Source organism: Pelophylax lessonae (assembly GCF_965119305.1).
Source record: "Pelophylax lessonae genome assembly, chromosome: 8".
Lineage (NCBI taxonomy): Eukaryota > Metazoa > Chordata > Amphibia > Anura > Ranidae > Pelophylax > Pelophylax lessonae.
The window spans coordinates 188,786,618-188,811,389 of NC_138775.1; the positions used below are offsets into that span (position 1 = coordinate 188,786,618).

Consider the following 24,772-nt stretch of genomic DNA (forward strand, 5'->3'; position numbering starts at 1 on the left):
TTCTCTAGCCAGGAGAAAAGGTGTTCAGAGGAGCTGGACAAACACCCAGTGAGCATTAAGGCCTAAGCCTTGGCTCCCCATGAATACAGAATTTAGGGCTCTTTGATCACATTCAAACAGTTGAAAAGTATGATTCCTGATCTTTCCGGTCTATCATTTTTATTAAAACCGAACCCCAAAAATGTAATATGTTTTAAATGCAGTTTACAAAAGTGTACCCATTTTATTAATTAGGATCAATGCAGAATAATTAACCAGTGGTATGAATGTATTATATAGTGTTCAGCGTCCCGCAGTTAGGGGAATGTACTGTAGAGCATATTATACATAGTGCAGGGATTATGGTACATGGTGTTATGTGATATTTAGTGGAGAATTGAGCACTTGTGTTTTAATTACCTGCTGATCAAGTGTGTGTAGTAAAACTCATGCTTTGTGTGTTGATTTTTTTTTTTCCCTCCAAAGCCGAGTTTAGTAGTTTGCATGCTTCTGATGAAATCTGCATATTCAATTATATGAAATAGTACATACAATTTGAATTAAATGCCATACAGCAATGGTCTTCAAACTATGGCCCTCCAGTTGTTCAGGAACTACAATTCCTATCATGCCTAGTCATGTCTGTGAATGTCAGTTTTACAATTCCTCATGGGATGTGTAGTTTGGCAACAGCTGGAGGGCCGTAGTTTGAGGATCCCTGCCATACAGTAAGAAGAAAGAAATTCCCAGACTGCTAAACTGCCTGTTACAATTTGGGTATACTAACCCTTTTATTTATCTGCATAGATCAGAATAGACTCAACACAAGGGCACATGGAAAACAGTTTTCAAAGTGCCATTTTGACACCATCTATGTGCAGTGGTGTGCCCTGTTTAAAAATACAGCATGTATACTTTTATACATAATGCAACCCACTGCACTTCATGTCACAGTACCACATGCTATTATGCATAATAGTTAAATTAAATTAATTGTTATTTTGTGACACTTCAATAAAGTTAAAGTAAACAGTTTGCTGTTTTGCCACAACGCTTTTCACCGCCACTACACAATGTACACCAGTGCACACATGTGTTAGATTTTGGGCTGGTGTAAAGCAGCTTTTACCAGCAGTCTAATGTTCATTGTAGTTTGGTGTTTGCATGCTACTGAATTTATTTTTTCCTTTTCAGAATTCAAGTCATGTCCTCTATCCTGCGGTATGATTAGAGGCTTAGGAGATGGCAGGGAACATCACTGCTAAATTGCTCTTGTTTTTTAGGAGCTGACATCTCACAAAAAGCAAGGTCCTGGACTTTTCAGCAGAATGGGCCAGACACTCAAGGCTGTAGCATCTTCTGTGCGGGGAGTTAAAAATCGCCCTGAAGAATTTACAGAGCTGGGAGAATATGTGGAGGCTTTTAGCCAGAAAATAAATGTTTTAGATAAAGTGTCTCAAAGGATTTCTAAAGAAGAAAAAGGTATGGGGTACTTATATATTTCAGCATGCTTAGGACATTTTGGGATTTTAATTAAAGTCAACCAAAAACGAACAGCTCAACTTTCTGTGTATTCCACTAAGTGCAATTACACTGTGTTTATAAGATATGGGTATCGTGATTTTGGCTTGGGTCACCCTCCACAGTCTTGTGCAACTTTCACTTCACACAGCACGAACACTAGACTTTTGGATACAGACAAACGAGTCTTCTGATCTCTGCACTTTGAGTCTTGTGATATGGGGGTGTTTAGCTCTCATGGTAGATGCGTTTGTACAAGTCCACAGCAGACAAGAACTATAGTTAAGGGCCTGGTAGCCCACTTTTATTAAGAAAGTAAAACAAAGTCTTTATAACATAGGAGTTTCCCACCTAGGGGTTTTAGCTTCACACCAAACTAAAAATTTCAGTCCACCTGGCTCTTAAACTCACTCCGCTTCAATTGCAGTACAGGCCCACACTTAGCCCCTAAGGCCCGTACACACGAGTCGAAATTCGGCCGGGAATTTTTGTCCGACGACCGATCTGCCGATTTTAGGCTTGTTAGTATGGTGCTCTCGACAACCGACTCCGACTTTTCGGCCGAAAAAGTTCTGGTGTGCAGGCTATAAAATTTTTATCCACCGTCAAAACACGTCCGATTTCCGTGCAGTCAGTACAGATTTCGACAGGGAAAAATCTTATTAGCAAGACTGGGCATGCTCAGAGATGAAAGAACACAAAGAAAGCAATCCAACACATGACATCACTTCTGAAATATAATTCTGTCGGACGACAAAATTTGGGTGCAGTCTAGAGCAGTGTTTCTCAACTCCAGTCCTCAGGGCACACTAACAGGCCAGATTTTAAGTATTACCTTGTGGAGATGCAGACTAGAATAATGCAATCACTGAGCAGCAAATGATATCACCTGTGATGTATTTCAGTTTTCTTGCAAACCTGGCCTGTTAGTGTGCCCTGAGGACTGGAGTTGAGAAACACTGGTCTAGAGCACATTCCAACCAACAGACACCACTCAGGACAAAAGAGGAACGACCGGTCGGCGGAAATTCGTTGCGTGTGTACGAGGCTTTAGTAGAGGCTCTCCTGATACTCCGCAGAGACTCACAGATTCCTCTGCCTCCCCTGATAACACAGAAGACTATATAATAATCATTTGCAATATTTCTTTATAGTACATCACGGGACACAGAGTAGCCATAATAATTACTATCTGGGTTATACGCCACCTATAGGTGAATGGACACTGGCAACCAAAAAGACAGGAAGTCCCCCTCTATAAAAACCCTTCCATACAGGAAGTATCTCAGTTTTTTCGCCAGTGTCTTAGAGCTGATGGTCATGGTTTGAGAAGCTCTCCATATTTTTTAGGAGGAAAAAAAGATTAGACTACAGTCCCAGTAAAATCTCTGGATCAAAGCCCTGAACCAGTTAAATATTCGCACATCTGAATGGTGTCAATTCGCTCAGTCATGGCCTCTCTGCAAGGAGGAGAATTTCTAACAACCATAGACATCAAGGATGCATACCTTCACGTGCCAATTTTTCAAGGGTACGTCAGAGTCTAGGTTGGTGGTTGGTAGCCAGGAATTTGGGGAGCAGGAAATCCTTTCTTTCAGTAGTCTGGAAGGTGGAGACTACAGATTCAAGTCTCTACGGCTAGGGAGCAGTTCTGGAGGAAGCCACTGTCCAAGGGAAATGGTCTTGGTTAAAAAGGAGCTTCCCCATCAATATCCTGGAAATCCAAACGGTTTGTCGGGCATTTGTACTGGACTTCCAGACTTTGGGGTTGCCCCGTCAGGGTACAATGCCACGGCTGTGGCCTATATCAACCATCATGGGGGCACCAAGAGTCAGTCAGCCCAGAAGGATGTGGGTCCCATCCTATCCTAGGCGGAGAAATTAGTTCCATGTCTGTCGGCGGTTTTCATTCCAGGAATAGAGAACTGGCAGCCTGCAACCAACCAAAATAACCTGTCCTGCGTTAAAAACAGGGGTTTAGTTGCACACATTTTCAAATACATGCGTAAGCTGCAGGCCCCAGCAAGGCATCCTGATATCTGAAGTCCCTAACTCTACCTTTAAAGAGTCTCCACAGTGGGAGCACATGTATTCTGATGGCTAGATGGAGGACAGGTGACTGGAGGAAGTCCACCCCTCCTTAAAGGTGCAGGAACGCACTGAACACCCAGCACATTGCACAATGGCAGTCAAGGTGTCAGTGCGTTGCCTGACCAATATAACAACAATACAAAAAGTGGTCACTTCCCCCACCTATAACTGGTCTTAACAGCAAGGAGCACTGGAAGGGCAAACACATGTCAAAAAAAGCCAAGGAATTTCTAGACACAACTTACCAACCTGCCTGCGACCAACCAAATTAACCTGTCTAACAGTATGTGTTAAAAACAGAGCCTTAGTTGCATGCGTTTGCAAATATGTGCGTAAGCTGCAGGCCCGGCAAGGCACTCTGATATCTGCAGTCCCTAACTCTACCTTTTAAAGAGTCTCCACAGTCAAAGGTCAAATTTCAGCCTTGTCAGTCTTTTTTCAAAAGATCAATTGCTTTGCATTCCTTGGTCCGAGCCTTTATACAAGGGGTGCTACGTAGTACTATGCTTCCGCCAGTTAGGCCACTGTTTTGTCCTTGGGATTTAATTGTGGTCGTGGTGGTTCTACAGACCTTTGAGCCCATTTGGCATTTTCTTCTGGTTCTTTTGACCAGAAAGTTGGTCTTTTTGGTTGCAGTAACTTCAGCTAGAAGAATATCCAAGTTAGCGTCTCTTGTATGGAACCATTTTTGATCTTGCATCAAGATAGGGTGATTCTACATCCACACCCAGGGTTTTTGCCCAAGGTGGTGTCCGCTTTTCATTTGAATCAGGACATTATACTGCCTTCCTTGTTTCCAAATCCTCAAACAGCAGTTGTTCAATTCTCTCTATGTAGTATGTGCATTTAAGGTCTATTTGAAGATGTCCGCTCAGATTCGGAAGACCGACCCTTTGTTCGTGCTGCCAGAAGGGCCCAGGAAAGGGCAGGAAGCATCTAGGTCTACAATTGCCAGTTAATGCCAGTTAATTATCTAGGCATATGGTTTAAAGGGGAAGATTCCACCTTTTCCGGTAAAGGCACACTCTACCAGAAGAGTAGGTGCTCCTTGAGCAGTTCAAGCTTCTATGGCTCAGATTTGCAGGGCCGCTACTTGGTCTTCTGTACATATATTCACTGGATTCTATCAGGTGGATGTTGGGACCCGGGAGAATTCTGCATTTGGCCACAGTGTGCTGCAGGCAGCTATGTAGATCCTTTCGGTCTGATTTGGCGTTTTTTTCATATTTAGTGTCCCCCTCCCCTCAAGTGTATTGCTTTGGAACGTTCCAGATAGTAATCTATCTGCTCTCTGTCCTGTGATGTACGATAAAGATAATTGGATTTTTCGTACAGCTTACCTGTAAAGTCCTTTTCTTATAGTACATCACGGGACACAGAGGTCCCTCCCCTCTTGTCTGGGATGTTTATTGCTTGCTACAAAACTGAGGTACTTCCTGTATGGTAGGGGTTATATAGAGGGGGACTTCCTGTCTTTTTGGTTGCCAGTGTCCATTCACCTATGGGTGGCGTATAACCCAGATAGTAATTATTATGGCTGCTCTGTGTCCCGTGATGTACTCCAAGAAAAGGATTTTACAGGTAAGCTGTAGGAAAAATCTAATTTTTATCTTTATCTGAGTGGAAAAACAGTTTTGATTATATTTGAAGTCCTGACTATACCGTAGTAAGGACAAAAATATGTACAGGACCAATGTAGCAGCTGGTGTGTGCTGCTTTTTTACATTAATGTTATTGAAAGGTCACATGGACTTATTTTAAATGACATACTTATGGAGTTCTACTAGCCGACGTGTGGCGACCCTCGCTGCCCTGGAAAAAAGTACTGCACGCAGTACTTTTTTTTTTTTCATTGCACACCATGGCAGTGAAGTGGTGTGCACTGGCCACACTGTAAACAAGGCCTTTTACCTTGCCTTTGGACTGCACTGGAAATGCTGACCAAAGCAGTCCCACTGCACCTGGTGTGAATGGACCACTGGGCTAGCTATCTGCACTGATCACTAGTTCTGCAGGAAACATCTGTGACATTCCCAGCTGAAAGATCATGACCCTAAGGCTACGTTCACATCTAGGCGTTGCTATTTCATAGGCGTTTTCCAGGCGTTTTTACAATCGTTTTACAGGCGTTTTTGTTTAGTCATACAAATTTAGGTGACCAATGAAAAGCAGCGTGTTTTTTTACATTTGCATAAAAAGGAAACCTCCTCCTCAGGGTTTTGTGGTGGTGTTTGGTGTCTGTGTGAGGATGTGTTACTGTGTGCTGAGGATTGTCTTTAAAATGGCCGACAAATACAGATTTCTGTTTTGTGCATCAGTTGCACTTCTGATACTGGAGGAATAGGAGGCAGCGAGGGATCGACAATACTGGGTCCATCCTGTGATCGCTACTTGGCCACAGCATGAGGACAAATTCTTCCAATACACATGATTCTTGTAATGCACATTCTTTGCATCGTACACACATGGATATGTCCTCACTAGTGCAATGAAGCCTTCAGCTTCCAAAAGTAAAGTGCTGTCCTCCATTTTGCAGAACATGTGCTAAAGCAGAGGCGTGACGGGGGGGGGGGCTGTTTGAGCAGATCAGCAGCTACAAAACGCCTGTAAAATGCTCTATATCACCTTTCCAGCGTTTGCATTGAAGTCTATAATCTGCCCAAAAAGAAGCTCATGTACTTTTTGGAGCATCAGGCATTTTGCTCAAGGCGTTGGAACGCTCAGATGTGAACAGGGGCCATTGAAATGAATAGGATTTGTCTTGTTGGGCGTTTTTTGAGCTGATCCTTAGAGCTGAAAAACGCCCCAAAACGCCTACATGTAAACGTAGCCTAAAGTCAGATGATGAGGTCACACAACATTAAAGATGATTTGCTACTGACCAGTACAAAAAGCAGGGGGTAGGGAATCTCTAGAAGCGAAGGGGGTGTGGAGGGTTAGAGTTAAAATTTTGACTTTCCGGAAATGGGCTTTATATGCACTCTGAATCATTTGAAAATGAACAAAACTATCAGCCTGCATCTGTGTAGTCGGCTCTGTAGCTTTTTCCTCTTTCTTTTATGTAGATTTCTATGAAGAAATGAAAGAGTATGGTCCTATCTACACTCTGTGGTCAGCATCTGAAGAAGAGCTGGTAGACCCCCTGAGAGGGGTTGCAAATAGCATAGACAAGTGCTGCAAGAACACAGAAGCCTTGAATACTAAGCTCTCGTGTGATCTGATTCCAATTATTCATGAATATGTCCTATACAGTGAAACACTGTCTGTAAGTATTGCTTTATTATGTACATTTCATGTCGCACAGGGGATTACATTGAATCAATGGCACTAACATGATTAGCAGATTAAGTCTCTGACTTGGAGGTTTAGGTTTTAAAAACCTTTCTCGGCTCACAATTGCCCCCATTTTCCTAATGCTTGCAGCTATTCCCTGACCAATAAAGTGAACTTGTCATCATGAATTATCATTTTCAAATTCATTAACACTGCACATAAGCAGTGGCCTATATATCAATCTAAGCATGTGTTATGTGTTACCTTTTTGTTGCATTTGACCAGTTTAAGGGATTCCAACACCACAAGGCTTACATACCGTAAGTAGGTCTGCAGAATACAGTTTCCAAATGGACTATATGACATAATCTGCACCTAAATATTTCATTTTTCTGGGAAAAGTACATTGGATCGATTGTATTTATCTTCCATTCGTGTTAAAGAGAAGCAGTCATGGTTGGACTGCAAGTTACAGAATATTCAGTTTTAAATCTTTATAATTTTGCAGACAGGCCTATGAAAGTAATGCCTGTGAAAAGCATTGATGATCCAATGCACTAATGATCCATAAAATGGAGTACCCGTACATTGCAGACACCTGATGTGCACCTGCTTGTTCTGGGTTACTGACTTGGTAGTAAAGCAAGGATATAGATGACAATCTTAGATCCTGCAGATTCATAAACTTGTGAGCTTTAGTTTCTTTTACTATTCTTCCCACCAGGGTTCCTCTATGATAAGAAAATACCTTTTCAATGTGTCCTTTTCTTCATTTTTATACAATTTTTTACAAATGTAATTTAAAAATGGATGAATGTAAAACATGAGTTGCACCTTCTGTTAATTTACCATTTATTTTAGAGATCTGCTAGTGACTGGGTCTAAGAATTTTCATTTTAAAGCTGAACTCCAGGCAAATGACTAAATACACAGATTAAAAAAGGGAGATGTTTTAACTTTTAAAGAGATTTGCATTTCTGTTCATCCAGTCCTGAGCTTTAAACAGCTCTGCTCGACAGCACAGTTCCGTCTGGCAGGGCAATATACCTGATCTTTTTTTTTTTTTCTGCAGTAGTTAGGCAACACTAACAGGTCTGGTCCCTCCTGTGTCTAGACAGTGACTAAATACACAGATTAAAAAGGGAGCTGTTTTAACTTTTAACCACTTGCCTTCTGTGCACTTAAACACCCTTCCCATCCAGGCCAATTTTCAGCTTTCAGCGCTCTCACACTTTGACTGACAATTGCGCGGTCATGCTACACTGTACCCATATGAATTTTTTATCATTTTTTTCACACAAATAGAGCTTTCTTTTGGTGGTATTTAATCATCTCTGGGTTTTTTATTTTTTACAAAAAAAAAGAATAAAGACAGAAAATTTAGAAAAAAAAAAAAAAGTTTTTCTTATTTTCTGCGAGTAAATTTTGAAAATACATTTTTCTCCTTCACTGATGTGCGCTGATGAGGCGGCACTGATGGGCACTGATAGGCTGCACTGATGGGCACTGATGAGGTGGCACTTATGGGCACTGATGAGGTGGCACTTATGGACACTGATGAGGAGGTACTAATATTCCGCACTGATGAGCACTGATAGGCGGCACTGATGAGCACTGATAGGCGGCACTGATGAGCACTGAGAGGTGGCACTGCTGGGCACTGAGGTGGCACTGCTGGGCACTGATAGGCGGCACTGATGGGCACTGGCGGATGGCACTGGACACTGACGGGTGGCACTGATGAGCGGCACTGATGGGCAGCACCATCAGTGCCCACACTCAGTGCCCATAGTGCTGCCAGTCAGTGCTCATCAGTGCCTAGATGAGCAGGCACTGATGGGCACTGACTAGCAGCACTATGGGCACTGATTGTGGGCATTGATGGGGGGCACTGATGGCGGGCACTGTGGGCACTGATGGGGGGGGCACTGTGTGTGTATTTTTACCTTTAGTAATCAGGGCACTGGTGATCAGTGCCCTGATTACATTCTCCTGTGTCCCCGGCGCTGTGAGGCTCCCCCTCCTTCCTCACACTGCAGGCTCCGTGTGAGGAAGGAGCGCCGGCGATGAGAGATGATCTCATATGTTTACATATGAGATCATCGCTCATTGGACGGCCCGATCACGTGGTGAATGGCCGCTGTGATTGGCCATTCACCACGATTTGTGATCGGCCGTGTCCAAGGGACACGGCCGACACAGATTTTCCCCGCAGCGCGCTCGCGGGAGCGCGCTGGGGGCGTGTCACTGGGAGGCCGTTTAAAAACGGCCTCCCGAAAATTCAAGTCCGCGCTGCAGCCGTATATAGGCTGTAGCGCGGATGGGGGGTGGTTAAAGAGATTTGCATTCCTGTCCCTCCTGTGTCTAGACAGTGAAAGAAGGAGAAGCAGCAGAATGATGAGCTCATCTCTTTGCCACTCTGCTCCCTTGTTCTGTTAGCATGTTCCTTGTTAGCACATGAGTCTTGCAGCTGTACCGACTTGTGCGGTTTCTCCCTCTCCCAACCTAAATCCTATGTTGTACAAAGACTACAAGTGCCAAGTCAAATTTGGGTAATTACACGGTTTGTGTTTATTAATATATATTTCTAGATATTATATATATATTTTAAAGCGGAAGTTCACCCAAAAGGTCCTCTTTGCCCCCTCCTCTACCATATTTGGCATATCATTTTTTGGGGAGGGGAGTTGGTACCTAATTTTGGCAGGTACCTATTCCCACTTCCTGTTCTGATTGCCAGGGTGACCCTTGCAGAAGTTCTTTTCTGAAGTGCGGCAGGTAACCCGGCTGTGAAGCTGAAAGCAGCATAGCAGGATCCCTGGACACGTACAGCATCTTATAAAAGTGAGTACACCCCTCACATTTTTGTAAATATTTTATTATATCTTTTCATCTGACAACACTATTGGCCATGCAGACCAGTCTGATGCAGTGTGCGGCGTATGGTCTGAGCACTGACAGGCTGACCCCCGATCCCTTCAACCACTACAGCAATGCTGGCAGAACTCATATCTCTATTTGCCAAAGACAACCTCTGGATATGACACTGAGCACGTGCACTCAACTCCTTTGGTCGACCATGGCGAGGCCTGTTCTGAGGGGAACCTGTCTTGCTTAAACCGCTGTATGGTCTCGACCACCGTGAAAAATATAAAAATATTTACAAAAATGTGAGGGGTATACTTTGTGAGATACTGTAAGTGTCCTTTTATTAAAAGTCAACAGCTACAGGATTCATAGCTGCTGATTTTTACCACTTGCTTCCCGGGCCAATTCTGACACTAATCACATACAGTACATGTAAAAATCTACTTTTTTTTTTTTTTGCTAGAAAATGAATTTGAACCCCAAATATTGTATGTATGTGTGTGTGTGTGTGTGTGTGTGTGTGTATATATATATATATATATATATATATATATATATATATATATATATATATATATATATATATAATATATATATATCAGAGGCCCTATAAATTAAAATGATGGATGTTGTAATTTTTTATGTCACACGGTATTAATGTAGCAGTTTTGTAAATGCATTTTTTTTTTTAAATACACTTTAATGGATTTTATTGCACACAAACACAATATAATACCCATTTGTTTGTAAAATATAGAAGACAATGTTATGGCGAGTAAATGGATACCTAACCTGTCCCGCTCTTAAAAGAAAAGCCATGGGCCCATCAGATTGATCTGCGTTTTATGCTTTGTTGACCTTTAGGGGGCTATAATGGAGGTGAGCTTGCACTTCATCTGGAGAAAGGAGTATGCGTGGAAAATTGTTGTTACACTGTGGTGTCATCCCTATGAAGCACCTTATCAAATAGAGACTTTTTTGATTGCACAAGCTATAAGAAGCTTTATTATTTATTGCATTGGTCTTTTTTGCATTATATGTTTGTTTATGGATTTAATTTGCACTGGCATTTATATATATATATATATATATATATATATATATATATATATATATATATATATATATATGACACACTTACCTATTTAGTAATTTTTTGTCACTTTCCAGTTATTATTTTTACTTTGTTTTAGAGGCAGCACGATCACACATTTTAACCACTTGCCGCCCACCCACCGTCAAATGACGGCGGAACGGTGCGGCCATTGTTCTGGGCGGACGTGATCCCATTCAAGCAGGCACTGGCGGTGTCGGCGTGTCCCCGGGACACACCCCGTCACCGGCAGGGGGGAAACAGCCAATGGGCATGGCATGGCATGGCTGTTTCCCACGTGATCGGCTGTGTTCCAATGACACAGCCGATCACAATAGCAAAGCCTGGAATCAGACCGCGCGGTCATGTCGGTGGCTCTGTGTTCCCTAGGAACACAGCTAGTCACCGGCAGTAGTAAACAGTCACTGACCGTAACTGTTTACTATGTGATCGGCTGTGAATCCATTCACAGCCGATCACAAAATGTAAACACAGTGCAGTAACTCACTGTTACTAGCTCTTCTCCCCTCACACAGTTTCCAGTGTGAGGAGAGCAGAGCCAGAAACAGTGAGTTACTTCTCTGTACACCTGTAAAAGTAAAATCACAAAAATAAATGTCCCCACACAGTCCTCAGCCCCCCCCCAATTGCACCTGTCACCCAACAGTCACCTCATCAGTGCCCAGAAATTGACACCCATAAGGATACGTTCACATGTGAGCGTAGCGATCGCGGGCAGAATCACCGCGATTCTGCCCGCAATCCGGAAATCATTGCAAATTGCGGGACGCCTGTGCGTTGCCCGTGATTTGCAATAGCACCCCAAACGCTATGCGATGTTGCCGCGATTTCCACCTGCCGAATAGCGGTAACATCGTGCAAACATCGCATGACGCCCAAAAAAGGTACAAGAGCTTCTTTGGGGCGTCATGCGTTGTTTGCGCAATATTACCGCGATTCGGCAGGCGGAAATCGCTGCAACATCGCACAGCGTTTGGGGTGCTATTGCAAATCACGGGCAACGCACAGGCGTCCCGTGATTTGCAAAAATTTCTGGATCGCGGGCAGAATCGCAGTGATTCTGCCCGCGATCACTATGCTCACTTGTGAACATAGCCGAAAGTACACCTGTCACCAGAGACTGCCATCAGTACCGCCGTGCACCATCACCCGTCACCTGTCACCCATCGGTGACCATCGCCCGTCACCTGTCACCCCATCAGTTATCGTCATCTGTCACCCTATCAATCATCATCACTTGTCACCCCATCAGTGATCGTCACTTGTCACCCCATCAGTGATCGTCACTTGTCACCCCATCAATCATCGTCACTTGTCACCTCATCAGTCATCGTCACCTGTCACCCCATCAGTCATCGTCACCTGTCACCCCATCAGTCATCGTCACCTGTCACCCCATCAATCATTGTCGCCTGTCACCCCATCAGTCATTGTCACCTGTCACCCCATCAGTCATTGTCACCTGTCACCCCATCAGTCATCGTCACCTGTCACCCCATCAGTCATCGTCACCTGTTTGCCATATACATGCAATCACTTACTGACCGCCTAACTACTATATGCGTCGGCCATTAAAAGCTAAATACTGGGGTTATGGCAGCAGATAGCTGCCATAACCCCGGTATTTTTTTAAACGGTGGGCGGTCGGCTTTCAGATAAGGGTGGTCCGAGTGGCGGATTCGCCGCGGAATTACCCTTATGGTGCAGGGGAAGAGGTGCCCCCCCCCCCTCCCTCCGCGTCCCAGACGTTTTCCCAGCTTACCGGACCCGCCGGCAGCGGGGAAAACTATCCGGTCCCGAATCCTCAGAGACAGGAAGTCGAGTGAGGGCAAGATGGCCCTCACTCGACTCTATGGTCTTGGAGGACCGGAGTTACGTCAAAAGTCGTTGCCTAGCAACCGGTTTAAAAGGCCGCTTTTTTTTTTTTTCCTTTTTCAACAATTTTTTTTTTCTTCCTTTTTCAACAATTTTTTTTTTTTTTTCCTTTTTCAACAATTTTTTTTTTTCTTTTTTAGTGTAGTTGTGAGGTGTGGGGTCTTTTTGACCCCAGATCTCACAATAAAGAGGACCTGTCATGCCTATTTCTATTACAAGGGATGTTTACATTCCTTGTAGTAGGAATAAAAATGATCAAAACATTTTTTTTTTTTTTAAACTGTGTAAAAATAAAAAAATAATAAATAAAATAAATAGGAAAAAAAAAATAAAATTAAAGCGCCCTGTCCCCGTTAGCTCGCGCGCAGAAGCAAACGCATACGCAAGTCCCGCCCACATATGTAAACGGTGTTCAAACCATACATGTGAGGTATCTCCGCGATCGTTAGAGCGAGAGCAATAATTTGAGCTTTAGACCTCCTCTGTAACTCTAAGCTGGTAACCTGCAGAAATTTTTAAAATGTTGCCTATGGGGATTTTTAAGTACCAATGTTTGGCGCCATTCTGTGAGCATGGGCAATTTTGAAGCATGACATGTTGGGTATCTAATTACTCGGCGTAACATTATCTTTCACATTATTGAAAAAAATTGGGCTAAATTTACTGTTTTCTTATTTTTTAGTTCAAAAAAGTGATTTTTTTCAAAAAAATTGCATTTGGAAGACTGCTGCGCAAATATGGTGTTAAAAAAAATATTGCAACGATCGCCATTTTATTCTCTAGGGTCTCTGCTAAAAAAAATATATAATGTTTGGGGGTTCTAAGTAGTTTTCTAGCAAAAAAAATTATTTTAGCTTGTAAACACCAAGTGTCAAAAATAGGCCCAGTCTTAAAGTGGATAAATGGACAACTTTGTGAAAAGTGCTACTTGGATGTTAGGCCTCTGTATGTGGTTGGCTGTGTAAAAGTGTTACACATGTGGTATCGCCATACTCAGGAGGAATAGCAGAATGTATTTTGGGGTGCAATTTTTGCTATGTACATGCTATGTGTTAGAAATATTGCATAAATGGACAGCTTTGTGTAAAAAAAAAAAAAAAAATGCGTTTTCATTTTCTTTCCACATTTTCCAAATACTTGTGGAAAAAAATGACATATTCAAAAGACTCATTATGCCTCAAAAATTATACGTTGGGCTGTTTGCTTTCCAAAATGGGGTCATTTTATGGGGGTTTCCATTGTCCTGGTGCTCCAGGACCTTCAAAAGTGCGATAGGTTGTCAGGAAATTATATGTGTAATTTGTGCTCCTAGAATGCCTGACGGTGCTACTTGGATGTTAGGCCTCTGTATGTGGCCAGGCTGTGAAAAAGTCTCACACATGTGGTATCGCCATACTCAGGAGGAGTAGTAGAATGTGTTTTGGGGTGTAGTTGCAAGTATACATATGCTGTGTGAGAGAAATAACCTGTTAATACGTCAATTTGTAAAAAAAAAAAATTAAAAAAAATCTTCATTTTGCAAAGAGTTGTGGGAAAAAATTATAACTTCAAAAAACTCACCATGCCCCTTATTAAATACCGTGGAATGTCTACTTTCCAAAAAGGGGTCATTTGGGGGGTATTTGTACTTTCCTGACTTTTTAGTGTCTCAAGAAATGAGATAGGCCTTCAGTACATCAGGTGTGATCAAGTGTGATAAATTTTCAATGATTAGCACCATAACTTGTGGACTCTATAACTTTCACAAAGACCAAATAATATATACTTAAGTAGCAGTATAAATTTTGGCCAAAATTTGTGAAGAAAAATTACTCATTTGCTAAATTTTATGACAGAAACAAAGAAAAATGCGTGTTTTCACAATATTTTCAGTCTTTTTTTATTTATAGCACAAAAAATAAAAAACCCACTAGTGATTAAATACCATCAAAAGAAAGCTCTATTTGTGTGAAAAAAAGGACACTAATTTTTTATGGGTACAGTGTTGCATGACTGAGTTATTGTCATTCAAAATGTGAGAGCGCTGAAAGCTGAAAATCAGTCTGGGCAGGAAGGGGGTGAAAGTGCACTGTAGGCAAGTGGTTAATATTGGTTTATTGCCAATGTGGGAACACATTTGGTGCTTGCAGCAGCTGCACCCTGTAATTTCCAAATTTCTGTCAAATTTTTAAAAAAATATAAAAGATGATGTTGCATCAAGTAAATAGATACCAAACATGTGAACACTTAAAATTTTGCACATCCGTGAAATGGCTTCAAAATATGTTGCCTAAAAATATCTCCATAGGTGATGCTTTAAAAGCCTTTAATGATTACCAGTTTAGCACTAAGCAAGAGGTCTGACGCTAGAACTATTATTACACCGACGTTTGTAGTGACACCTCACGTGTGTTGCAATCACCATTTACATATGTGTGTGAGGACCTACTTGCCCTTTCGCATTTGCGCGTGAGAACAGGGGTATGTTGTATATTTTTTCTTTATAATTATTTACTTTATTTACATTCATTTTTTTAAATGATTACATTTTTTAATTACAAGGCATGGACAATATCCCTTGTGGTAACCTAGACAGTGCCAGGTCCACTTAATTGAGAAATATGGGGTTTGTTAGACCCCTGATCTCTCCCCTGCCCTCTAATGCAGCTGCAGCCATGATCCTGGTAACCCGAGGACGTAGGGGTATGTCTTTTTATGGGAAGTGGCTAATTTTCTAAATTTTGCAGGTTAATGGTGAAAGATTTACAGTGTGTCCCCTTATTCAGCTTTAATTTGTGTTCGATTCTTCATCTTTACAGCGGGGTGATGTATCACTTGAAGTCTGATAATTGATATCCTGCCAAGTATATAGTGCCTAGGTTTGGGTTGGTAACCACTTCTCCTAAGGTGGATGTCATATGACGTCCTGGAGTTTAAGTGGTTAAATCTGAGTGATGCCTGCAGCTGCATTCAGATATCTTCTGTTTCTGCCAGTGATTCCCTGTCCTATAAAAACAATCATAGAGGCTGTTCAGCCGCTTAATTGTTTTTACAGGTAGCGGGAGGGGACGTCCCCCTCCCGCCGCCCTCCAAGGCCTCTATTTTCTCGCCCGTGTGCTCAGCGAGCCGAAGAATGAATCGGCCAGCAGCGGCCGTTTTACCATAGAGCTGGCCAAGGACCAGATGGTCCCCGGTCATCTCTCTGACCTTCGGAGGCTGGGCGCGATATTATGACGTCACGTCCAGCCTCAGCAGATGTAAACACTGCCATTTCTTCAGCTTGGTAACAGAGTTTTTTTTTTTTTTTTTTTTTATCTCAGGCTTTCCAGCCTAGAGGCGAGATCTGGGGACTTATAGACCCCAGATCTCACTGTAAAGAGGACCTGTCATGCCCTATTCCTATTACAATGGATGTTTACATTTCTTGTAATAGGAATAAAAGTGATAAAAAAAAAATAAAAAATTTTAAGGGAAAGTTTCAAAATAAAAAAAGTAAAATAAACAAAAAAGAAAAGTAAAGCGCCCCCATCCCCATACGTACGTCGCACCTGCATATCTATACGGCGTTCAAACCACAAATGTGAGGTATTGCCGCAAACTTTGGAGTGAGAGAAATAATTCTAGCCTAAGACCTCCTCTGTAACTCTAAACGGGTAACCTGAAATTTTTTTTAAAGCGCCCCCTATGGAGATTTTTAAGTTCTGAAGTTTGGCGCCATTCCACGCGTGTGCTCAATTTTAAAGTGTGACATGTTGGGTATCTATTTAAATGGCATAACATCTTCTTTCACATTATACCAAAAATTGGGTTAACTTTAGTGTTTTGTTTTTTGTTTTTTTGTTTTTTTAATTCATGAAACTGTTTTTTGTTTTCCAAAAAAAATGTGTTTAAAAAATTGCTGCGTAAATAAGTCTCAACGACCACCATTTTATTACCTAGGGTCTCTGCTAAAAAAACATTATATAATGTTTGGATGTTCTGAGTAATTTTTTTAGGAAAATAAAGAGGATTTTTACATGTAGGAGAGGAGTGCCAGAATAGGCCCGGTATGGAAGTGGTTAACAGTCCAGCAGTTCTTAGACTTCGTGTCTTTAGACACTTTACACATTTTGAACCAGACACAAAGCAAAGTTACATAAGGGCAAAAATAAAAGCTTTAAATAGGTGCATAAGCCCAATTATACCTGGTTTTCTTTTGACACAGAATAGACTGGAGTATAGTGACCACTGACTTGCCTAATCACTTAAGCTATAGAACCTGTCTTTAATAACCGTATACAAGTGGCAATATCCGTGTGCCTACTCAAGGCAGGTCAGCTAATGGAAACCTGCTTTTTGTGCAGAAACGGTAATGCATTTACTGCAGAGCTCCTAAGTAAATAGAGCTTTATAACCTCACAATTCAGCTCTTCTTTTAAAGGAGGTTGTCCTAAAGTGTTGAGGTCTTTTTTTTTTTTTTCGTTATGAAAATGCATTAATGTACTTTACGAAATCGTTTTCTTATATCTTTTATTTAAAAATCAATTTTCTGATACAAAGTATACAGATATTTTGGGTTTCTTTCCAGAAAAGACGGCTGTATGTTTGGAGGTCTAAACTGAATAAACTCTGTGCAATTGAAGCTAAATAAATGAGAAAAAAAATGCTTAACCACTTGACCTCCAGAAGATTTCCCCCCCCTTCATGTCCAGGCCATTTTTTGCAATACGGCACTGCGATACTTTAACTGACAATTACACGTTTGTGCGACGCTGCAATAAAATGTATATGTCCTTTTTTTCCCCACAAATAGAGCTGTCTTTTGGTGGTATTTGATCACCTCTATCTTTTTTTATTTTTTGCACTACAAAAATAAAATAGACCAACAATTTTAAAGAAAAAAACAATATTTCTCTTTCGTTCATTGACGGACACAGCTCCTGATATACTTAATCATTGGGATCTCGGGTCCTGGCAATTTTTTATTTTTAGATAGAATTTTTTTCTCCTGGATTTTTTCGTGTGAGATCTACAATCAACTGCTGGACTGGGCAACGGGCTGGATACTCTAGATCCAGTGGTCACCCCAATCTGGCCGGAGAGCGCGCGCAGACCTCAGCTCCACACTAGGTCGGCCGTGACATAGCCCCACCATACGAGGGCTGGCCTGCGTGTTAAATGTCTTGCGAGGTCGCATACGACCAGGTCTCTGCCAGAGTTGCATCGTTCCTCCTGGCTGACAGCCCCCCTATTTTGAGGGAGAGGAGGTTCTGTCTTGGGAGGTGCCTGCCTGGTTCCCTGTATGGTAAGTGACTGTCCCCCCTCTCCCCCTGGAGGGTTTTGGGGTGGACGTGGGCCCCTCCATTGAACAGTCGGACCCCTGGGTTCCCCCCTCCCGTTAGGCACCCCCCTCATCTGTCTGGTGGTCCCTGTGGGCCATATGGCCCCCCTCCTTTACTGACGCTGGAGATGTAGGGTGGTCTGGTCGACTGCCTGGGGTGGGTGCATGGTGCTGTGCTGGCGATTGGGGCCAGAGGGGTGCGCCGCCGTTGACTGGGAGGTGTACCTGGTGGAGGCTTTTGCCAGGGGCCCCGCTTCCTGCCTGTCCCATTTTCTGAGGCCTAGGGATCCCTCCTGGATCCCTGGGAGCTCATGGTGACATGCAGGGCTGCCATTTTGCTGTAGCCTGTGTTTCCTAAATGCATGGCTGTCATGCTTCTGTAGTCCTGTGGCCATTTTGCAGTGGTTTACCATTGAAAATAGTGGCAGCCATGACAGTGGAGCCCTGTGGGTGGGGATTTGGGCAGTGGGAGCCCCTCCTCATCCCCTGGTGCTGACTTCTGGATCTTTTCACTTCCCAATCACCGCACGTGGAGTGCAGATTATTCTGGTAGCTGCAGTTGCCTGTTTCTGCTGGGTGAAGAGTCTGGTGGGGTCCTCTCTCTCCCTCTCTCTCTTTCTGCTGAGGATCGATTAGGTGCTCTGTTACTGACGACTGAGTGGTGCTGCTTTTTTTTCACCTTTTTTTGTGGAGTCCCCCATTGACTCATGGAGTCTTTGGAGCACATTTCCCCACCTGATCTCCTCTGAGGCTGCGGAGCCTTCCGGGTCCCAACCATCTATCGATGCACTGGTGGCAGTCCTGGAGTCCTTTGTGTCCTGGGTGGATGTGGTTTTTGGGCAACAGGCTGGCAAAAAGCGCCCCCTTCCTTACCCTGCCTCATCTTTCTCCTCAGATCTTGAATCTGATTCGGCCACCGCAGACGTGGGACACGATGCTGGGTCTGCGACCACGCGCCCGAAGTTCTCAGATAGTAAGGATGAATTCTCCACTTCTGCAACCGCACATGAAAAGGCGCTGGTGGATGCACTGATTGTATCTGTGCGTGAGACCTTAAAAATGGAGGACGCAGCTGAAGCTGCAACGGAGGCGTCGGTTCCCTTTGCCACTCACAAGCCATCCAGAGCGGCAAAGGTGTTTCCTTTCCCTGCCTATTTTGACAGAATTTTCTCTAAAGAGTGGGAACGGCCAAAACGTCCACTTGTGGTTCCCTATGCCATTTGCTATGTGGTAGCCCTATGAGGAGTCCCTTCATTAAAAGTGGACTGTTCCACCAGTGGTGGACCGTCCGGTCTCCAGATTGAACAAAGCAACCACAATTCCAGTTGAAGAGTCCCCGGCCTTTAACCTTCCTAGCGGTATTCCCGAGTGTGACTCGGGGTAAGATTTTAGTGCCAAAAGCGGTAACCCCGAGTCACACTCGGGGTAGCGCTAGGAAGATCGCTGGATGCTGGAGGAGGTTTTACTTACCTTTTCTCCGGGATCCAGCGAAGACTGCAAGCGGTATGCGGCGGCGGAGCTTCCTCCCAATCGTCTGCGAGCCCCGGCTTCCGTCTCCGGCGACGTGACGTCCGCCGGGGGGTGGAACCGGCGGCAAATTCAAATGTAAAATGCACCAAACACACTGATACCGTTCAAAATAAAATCAAATCACATTACATTGCCCCCCAGTGCCCTTTCCTGCAGTTTTACTGTACTTTTTATGTAAATATATGTATAAATTGTGTGTATGTATGTATGTATATATATATATATATATATATATATATATATATATATATATATATATATATATATATATATATATATATATATATATATATATATATATACACACATACACACACACACACACACACACACACACACACATATATATACACGTAATTCTTGTGAATGAGCAGCCCAAACCAACTGTATACATTATATATATATATATATATATATACGTGTGTGTGTGTATATGTGTATATATATATATATATATATATATATATATATATATATATATAATATATGTATACATACATATATATATATATATAATAAATGTATACAGTTGGTTTGGACTGCTCATTCACAAGAATTACATGCAAAATAATGGTACCGCTTTCAGCACCTAAAATCCAAAAGAATCATACCGCCAGGGAGGTTAAGGACCTGACTGACAGGAAGGCAGAGGCTGTGGCACGCAATATGTACACCCTGGCTGGTTTGGCACTGAGGCCGGTATTTACCATTGCAAACTCTGACCGAGTGGGCTAAGCTTTTACACCATGACCTGGAGGGGGAGCAACTCCCCCCTGCCTTTGCTGAGCTGGTGGACCAGTTGGTCCACGGGCTGCAGTTTATTTGTGATACTTCTTTGGATTTGGCTCCCCTAATCGCTAGGCTTTCTGTTCAGCAGTGGTCCTTTGGCGTATTTTTTGGCTCAAATGCTGGTCTGCGGGCCAGACTTCTAAGAAGGCCTTGATTGATCTTCCCTTTCAAAGAGATCTCCTGTTTGGAGCTACCCTGGATGACATCATTAAAGGTCCCACAGGGGAGAAGAGTACCTTTCTTCTGCAGGCTACGAAGGGCAAGGACCTTCGTCATAGACGTGGGCCCTCGTTCTTGGCTCATAAGAAGTTGGTTCGTCCCTCAAGGGTGACTGAAGGGATCAAAGCTGTTCAGGGCTGCCTCTGGTGGATCCAAGCGAACTTGGTCTGGCAAGTCGAGAGTGGCCTTATCCAGACCAGCAGACAAGGCTCTATCAGCATGAGGGTGCGCCCTCACCCGTATCTTTCCTTCCAACTTGCGCCTGTCTCCGGACCGTTGACAGGGTCTGTTTGGGGCGGTGCAAGACCTGTTGCTTCAAGGGGTGATTGTCCCGATTCCGACATCGGAACGTTTTCAGGGTTTTTACTCAAACCTGTTTACAGTTCCCAGGAAGGAAGGCAAGGTGCATCCAATCCTGGACCTCAAGGCGCTGAACTGCTTTGTGCGGGTGCAGAGGTTCAGAATGGAGTCCATTTGCACAGTGGTGGCATTCCTGCATCAGGGGGATTTTCTTGCCTCTATCGACATCAGAGATGCTTACCTTCACATTCCAATATGTGCTGGTCACCAGCGCTTCCTCCGCTTTTCTGTGGGAGAGGAGCATTATCAGTTTGTGGCGTTACCCTTTGGTCTCACCTCTTCTCCTTCACAAAAGTGTTATCCCTGGTGCTAGCATTGTTACGCCAACAGGGGATCGCGATACTGGGCAACTTGGGCGACCTCCTTCTGCGAGCGGAGTCTCCTACTGCTCTGGTGGAAAATCACCATACGAACTCTGAGGGGGTTCGGCTGGATTCTACATTTTCAGAAGTCTGCTCTGGTTCCGTCCACCAAGCTGGACTATCTGGGTCTGACTTTTGACTCGGCCTTAGCCAGAGTGCTCCTTTCTCTGGACAAACTCCAGAAACTGCAGGATGTGATTTCGTCTCCTGCTGTCCAGCAGATGGTCATCCCTCCAGACTTGCACGCGGGTGCTGGGCCTAATGGTGTCTACCTTTTGGGGCAGTTTCGTTTGCACAGTTCCATACGAGGTCCCTGCAAAGGGAGATTCTGGCCAAATGGGACAAGACTCGGCAGTCTTTGGACAATCCGATCCGGCTGAGCAGGGGAATGATATGGTGGCTTTGTTCTCCGGGGCTTTGGCTGGGCAAATTCTTCCTCCCCTTGTATTGGACAGTGGTCACCACGCATGCCAGCCTGTCTGGATGGAGAGGCGTCCTCTGCAAAAATTCTGCTCAGGGGATCTGGACGCTGGAAAACTCCAGACTACCAATCAATGTCTTGGAACTTGGAGTGATCAGACTATGCCTGGAACATTGGACGAATCTCTACAGGGATGTCCAGTGCACATTCAATTGAACAATGCCACGGCCGTGGCATATTTCAATCACCAAGGGGGCACAAGAAGTGTCCTGGCAGCTCTGGAGTTAGCCAGCATTCTAAGGTGGGCAGAACAGTTTGTTGCAGCCCTCTCCACCATACACATTCCCAGGGTGGAGAACTGACAGGCAGATTATCTCAGTCGGCAGGTGTTAGACCAAGGGGAGTGGTCCCTTCATCCAGGGGTGTTTCATCAGTTGTGTCTTTGTTGGGGCATTCCCGAGGTGGATCTGTTGGCGTCCCGGCGGACGCCACAGATGGGCTGGTGGCCCCGTGGAGTCAGTATCGTCTGATTTATGCCTTTCCTCCTCTCAAGCTTCTGCCAAGACCTCTAGGCAGGATCAAGGCAGAAGGGATTTTGGTCATCTTAATGACCCCGGACTGGCCTCGCTGGGCTTGGTACACCGATCTGGTGCAGCTGGTCGCTGAAGTTCCTTGGAAGCCTCCTCTCAGGAAGGATCTGCTGTCCCAAGAACCAATCTTCCATCCTGCTTTACAGTCGCTGGCTTTGACAGCTTGGCTCTTGAATGCCAGGTGCTGATGGATAGAAGTTTGTTGTGAGTCCAACGCTGTTAAAAGCTAGGAAATCTACTTCTAGGAAGATCTACCATCATACATGGAAGATGTACATTGCGTGGTGTGAGTCTCTTGGGGTTCATCATATTTCTTTTTCTATGGCTCGGATCTTGACTTTCCTTCAATGGGGAGTTGAGCAGAAACTAGCCTTGGGTACTCTCAAGTGCCGGGTGTCGGCCTTAATGGTCTTCTTTCAACGGCCCTTGACCACACACTGGTGTGTACTTTTTCATCAGGGAGTTTCGCACTTGGCTCTTCCAGTGCGGTCTCCGTTAGCACCTTGGGATCTCAATTTGGTGTTCTCAGTCCTGCAGAAGCCTCCCTTTTAGATTCTTCTGAAGATTCCACTGCTTACGCTGTCCCAGAAGGTGGCCTTTTTGGTGGCTATTACCTCTGCGTGCAGATTGTCGAAATTGGCGGCGTTGTCTTTTCGTTCACCTTACTTGGTGGTTCAAAGAGATAAGGTGGTTCTTCGCCCCTGGCCGTCGTTCCTTCCAAAGGTTGTCTCTGATTTTCATATGAATGAAAACATTGTGTTGCCTTCCCTGTGTCCCAGGCCAAAACATCTAAAGGAATTTGCTTTGCATGCCTTGGATGTGGTCCGGGCAATTAGGGTGTACCTGGCAGCTACGGAGTCTTTTAGGAATTCCAACTCACTATTTGTGCTCACAGATGGGCCTCGGAAAGGGTTGTCCGTTCCTCTGCGACCATTTCCAGATGGATCAGACAGACAGTGTTTCAGGCCTATTCCCTCAAGTGTCAGGTTCCTCCTTTCCTTGTCAAGGCGCATTCTACTTGGGCACTCAGTGCCTCTTGGCCCTGCCGTCATCAGGCGTCAGTGACGCAGGTTTGCAAGGCGGCCACCTGGTCATCGGTGCACACTTTCACAAGATTCTATAAAGTGGATGTGTTGGAATCTGCAGATTCTTCCTTTGGCCGCAAAGGTTTTGCAGGCTGCTGTTTAGAGGACCTGATCCTCTTTGAGGGTGTATTGTTCTTTTCAGGTGGGCTCCAGTTCTTTTGATTGAGCTCATGTTTACCTGGTTGGCTATAGTTTAGCCTAGGGAATTTTTTTTTCGCTGTTCCCACCCTTCATGTTTAACACTGCTCTGGGACATCCCAATGGTTAAGAAGATCAGGAGCCTAGTCCGTCAATGAACAAAAGAGAAAGTGGAATTTTTGACTTACCGTAAAATCCATTTCTCTTATGTTCATTGATGGACACAGCACCCACCCCTCTGTGTAGTTGTGATTCTTCTGACACTGCTTGTAGCAAAACTGAGTACCTGTAGCAGAGAGAGGGGGTATGCCACCTGAGACTGCCCTTAGGCGTAGCCAGATTTTTTTTTCTGCCTAGTGTCCTACTTCTGTAGGGGGCAGTATAACCCAATGGTTAAGAAGATCAGGAGTTGTGTCCGTTAATAAAAATCAGAGAAATTGATTTTACGGTAAGTCAAAAATCAAGACGGACACAGAACCCACCGCTCTATTGAGTTCTGATACTTCTAATACTACTTGCTACTAAACTGATTACCTAGAACAGAGGGGGGTTGTATAGCAAGCTGAGCATAGCCCATGGGCATTGCCAGGAGTTTTTTGTTCTGCCTGGTCCTAATCCTGGGAGAGACAATATAAACCAGTAGTTATGATTTATGAAGCTCTGTGTCTGTAAAAACTCAGAGAAATGGATTTTATGGTAAGTACAAAAATCCAATTTTTTATGCTACTTTTAGCCAATAACAACTACCATTGTAACTTTGGTAAAAGAAAAAAAAAAAGCCAAAGCCTCCTAATATAGACCTATATTGACTATTAAGGTGAAAAAACTTTGGCATACAGCTCCTGACCCCTATATACCTAAGCCCAGTTTCAATCCAGAGTAGGCATGAGAGCAGCAGCTCTCTCAACGCTCTCTGCTCATTGGATAGAGAGGCAGCTGCTCTTGCTGCTTTTGGTCACAGCCAGTGAAAGGAGAGCGGGAGCAGGGCTGAGACACAGACACAGATCCAGCTTGAAAGCGAGTATGCACGAGTGCCCTCAATGCAAGCCACTTGTCCTGGCAGGAGACCCCAGAAGGGCTGCTCTGTGCAAAACCATTGCACAGAGCAGGTAAGTATAACCTGTTTATTTAAAAAAAAAAAATGCATTTAGAATCTCTTAAAAGAATAGTGTCTAATCTCCCTGATATTCTCTCCTTTCTCCTGGTGGCAGCAGCAGTAGAGCTATGAACTTCAGCAATCGAAAGCTTCTATAGCAGG

General features: G+C 43.9%; 1 protein-coding gene across 1 annotated transcript in view; it reads left to right on the plus strand.

The window, feature by feature from the left end:
• Positions 1-24,772, plus strand: part of SNX7 (sorting nexin 7) — a 176,654-nt gene that overhangs the window by 95,503 nt on the left and 56,379 nt on the right. The window contains exons 5-6 of the mRNA XM_082265910.1: positions 1,263-1,461; positions 6,657-6,856. Coding sequence (XP_082122036.1) covers positions 1,263-1,461; positions 6,657-6,856 — 399 coding nt within the window. The remainder of the gene's footprint in view (positions 1-1,262; positions 1,462-6,656; positions 6,857-24,772) is intronic.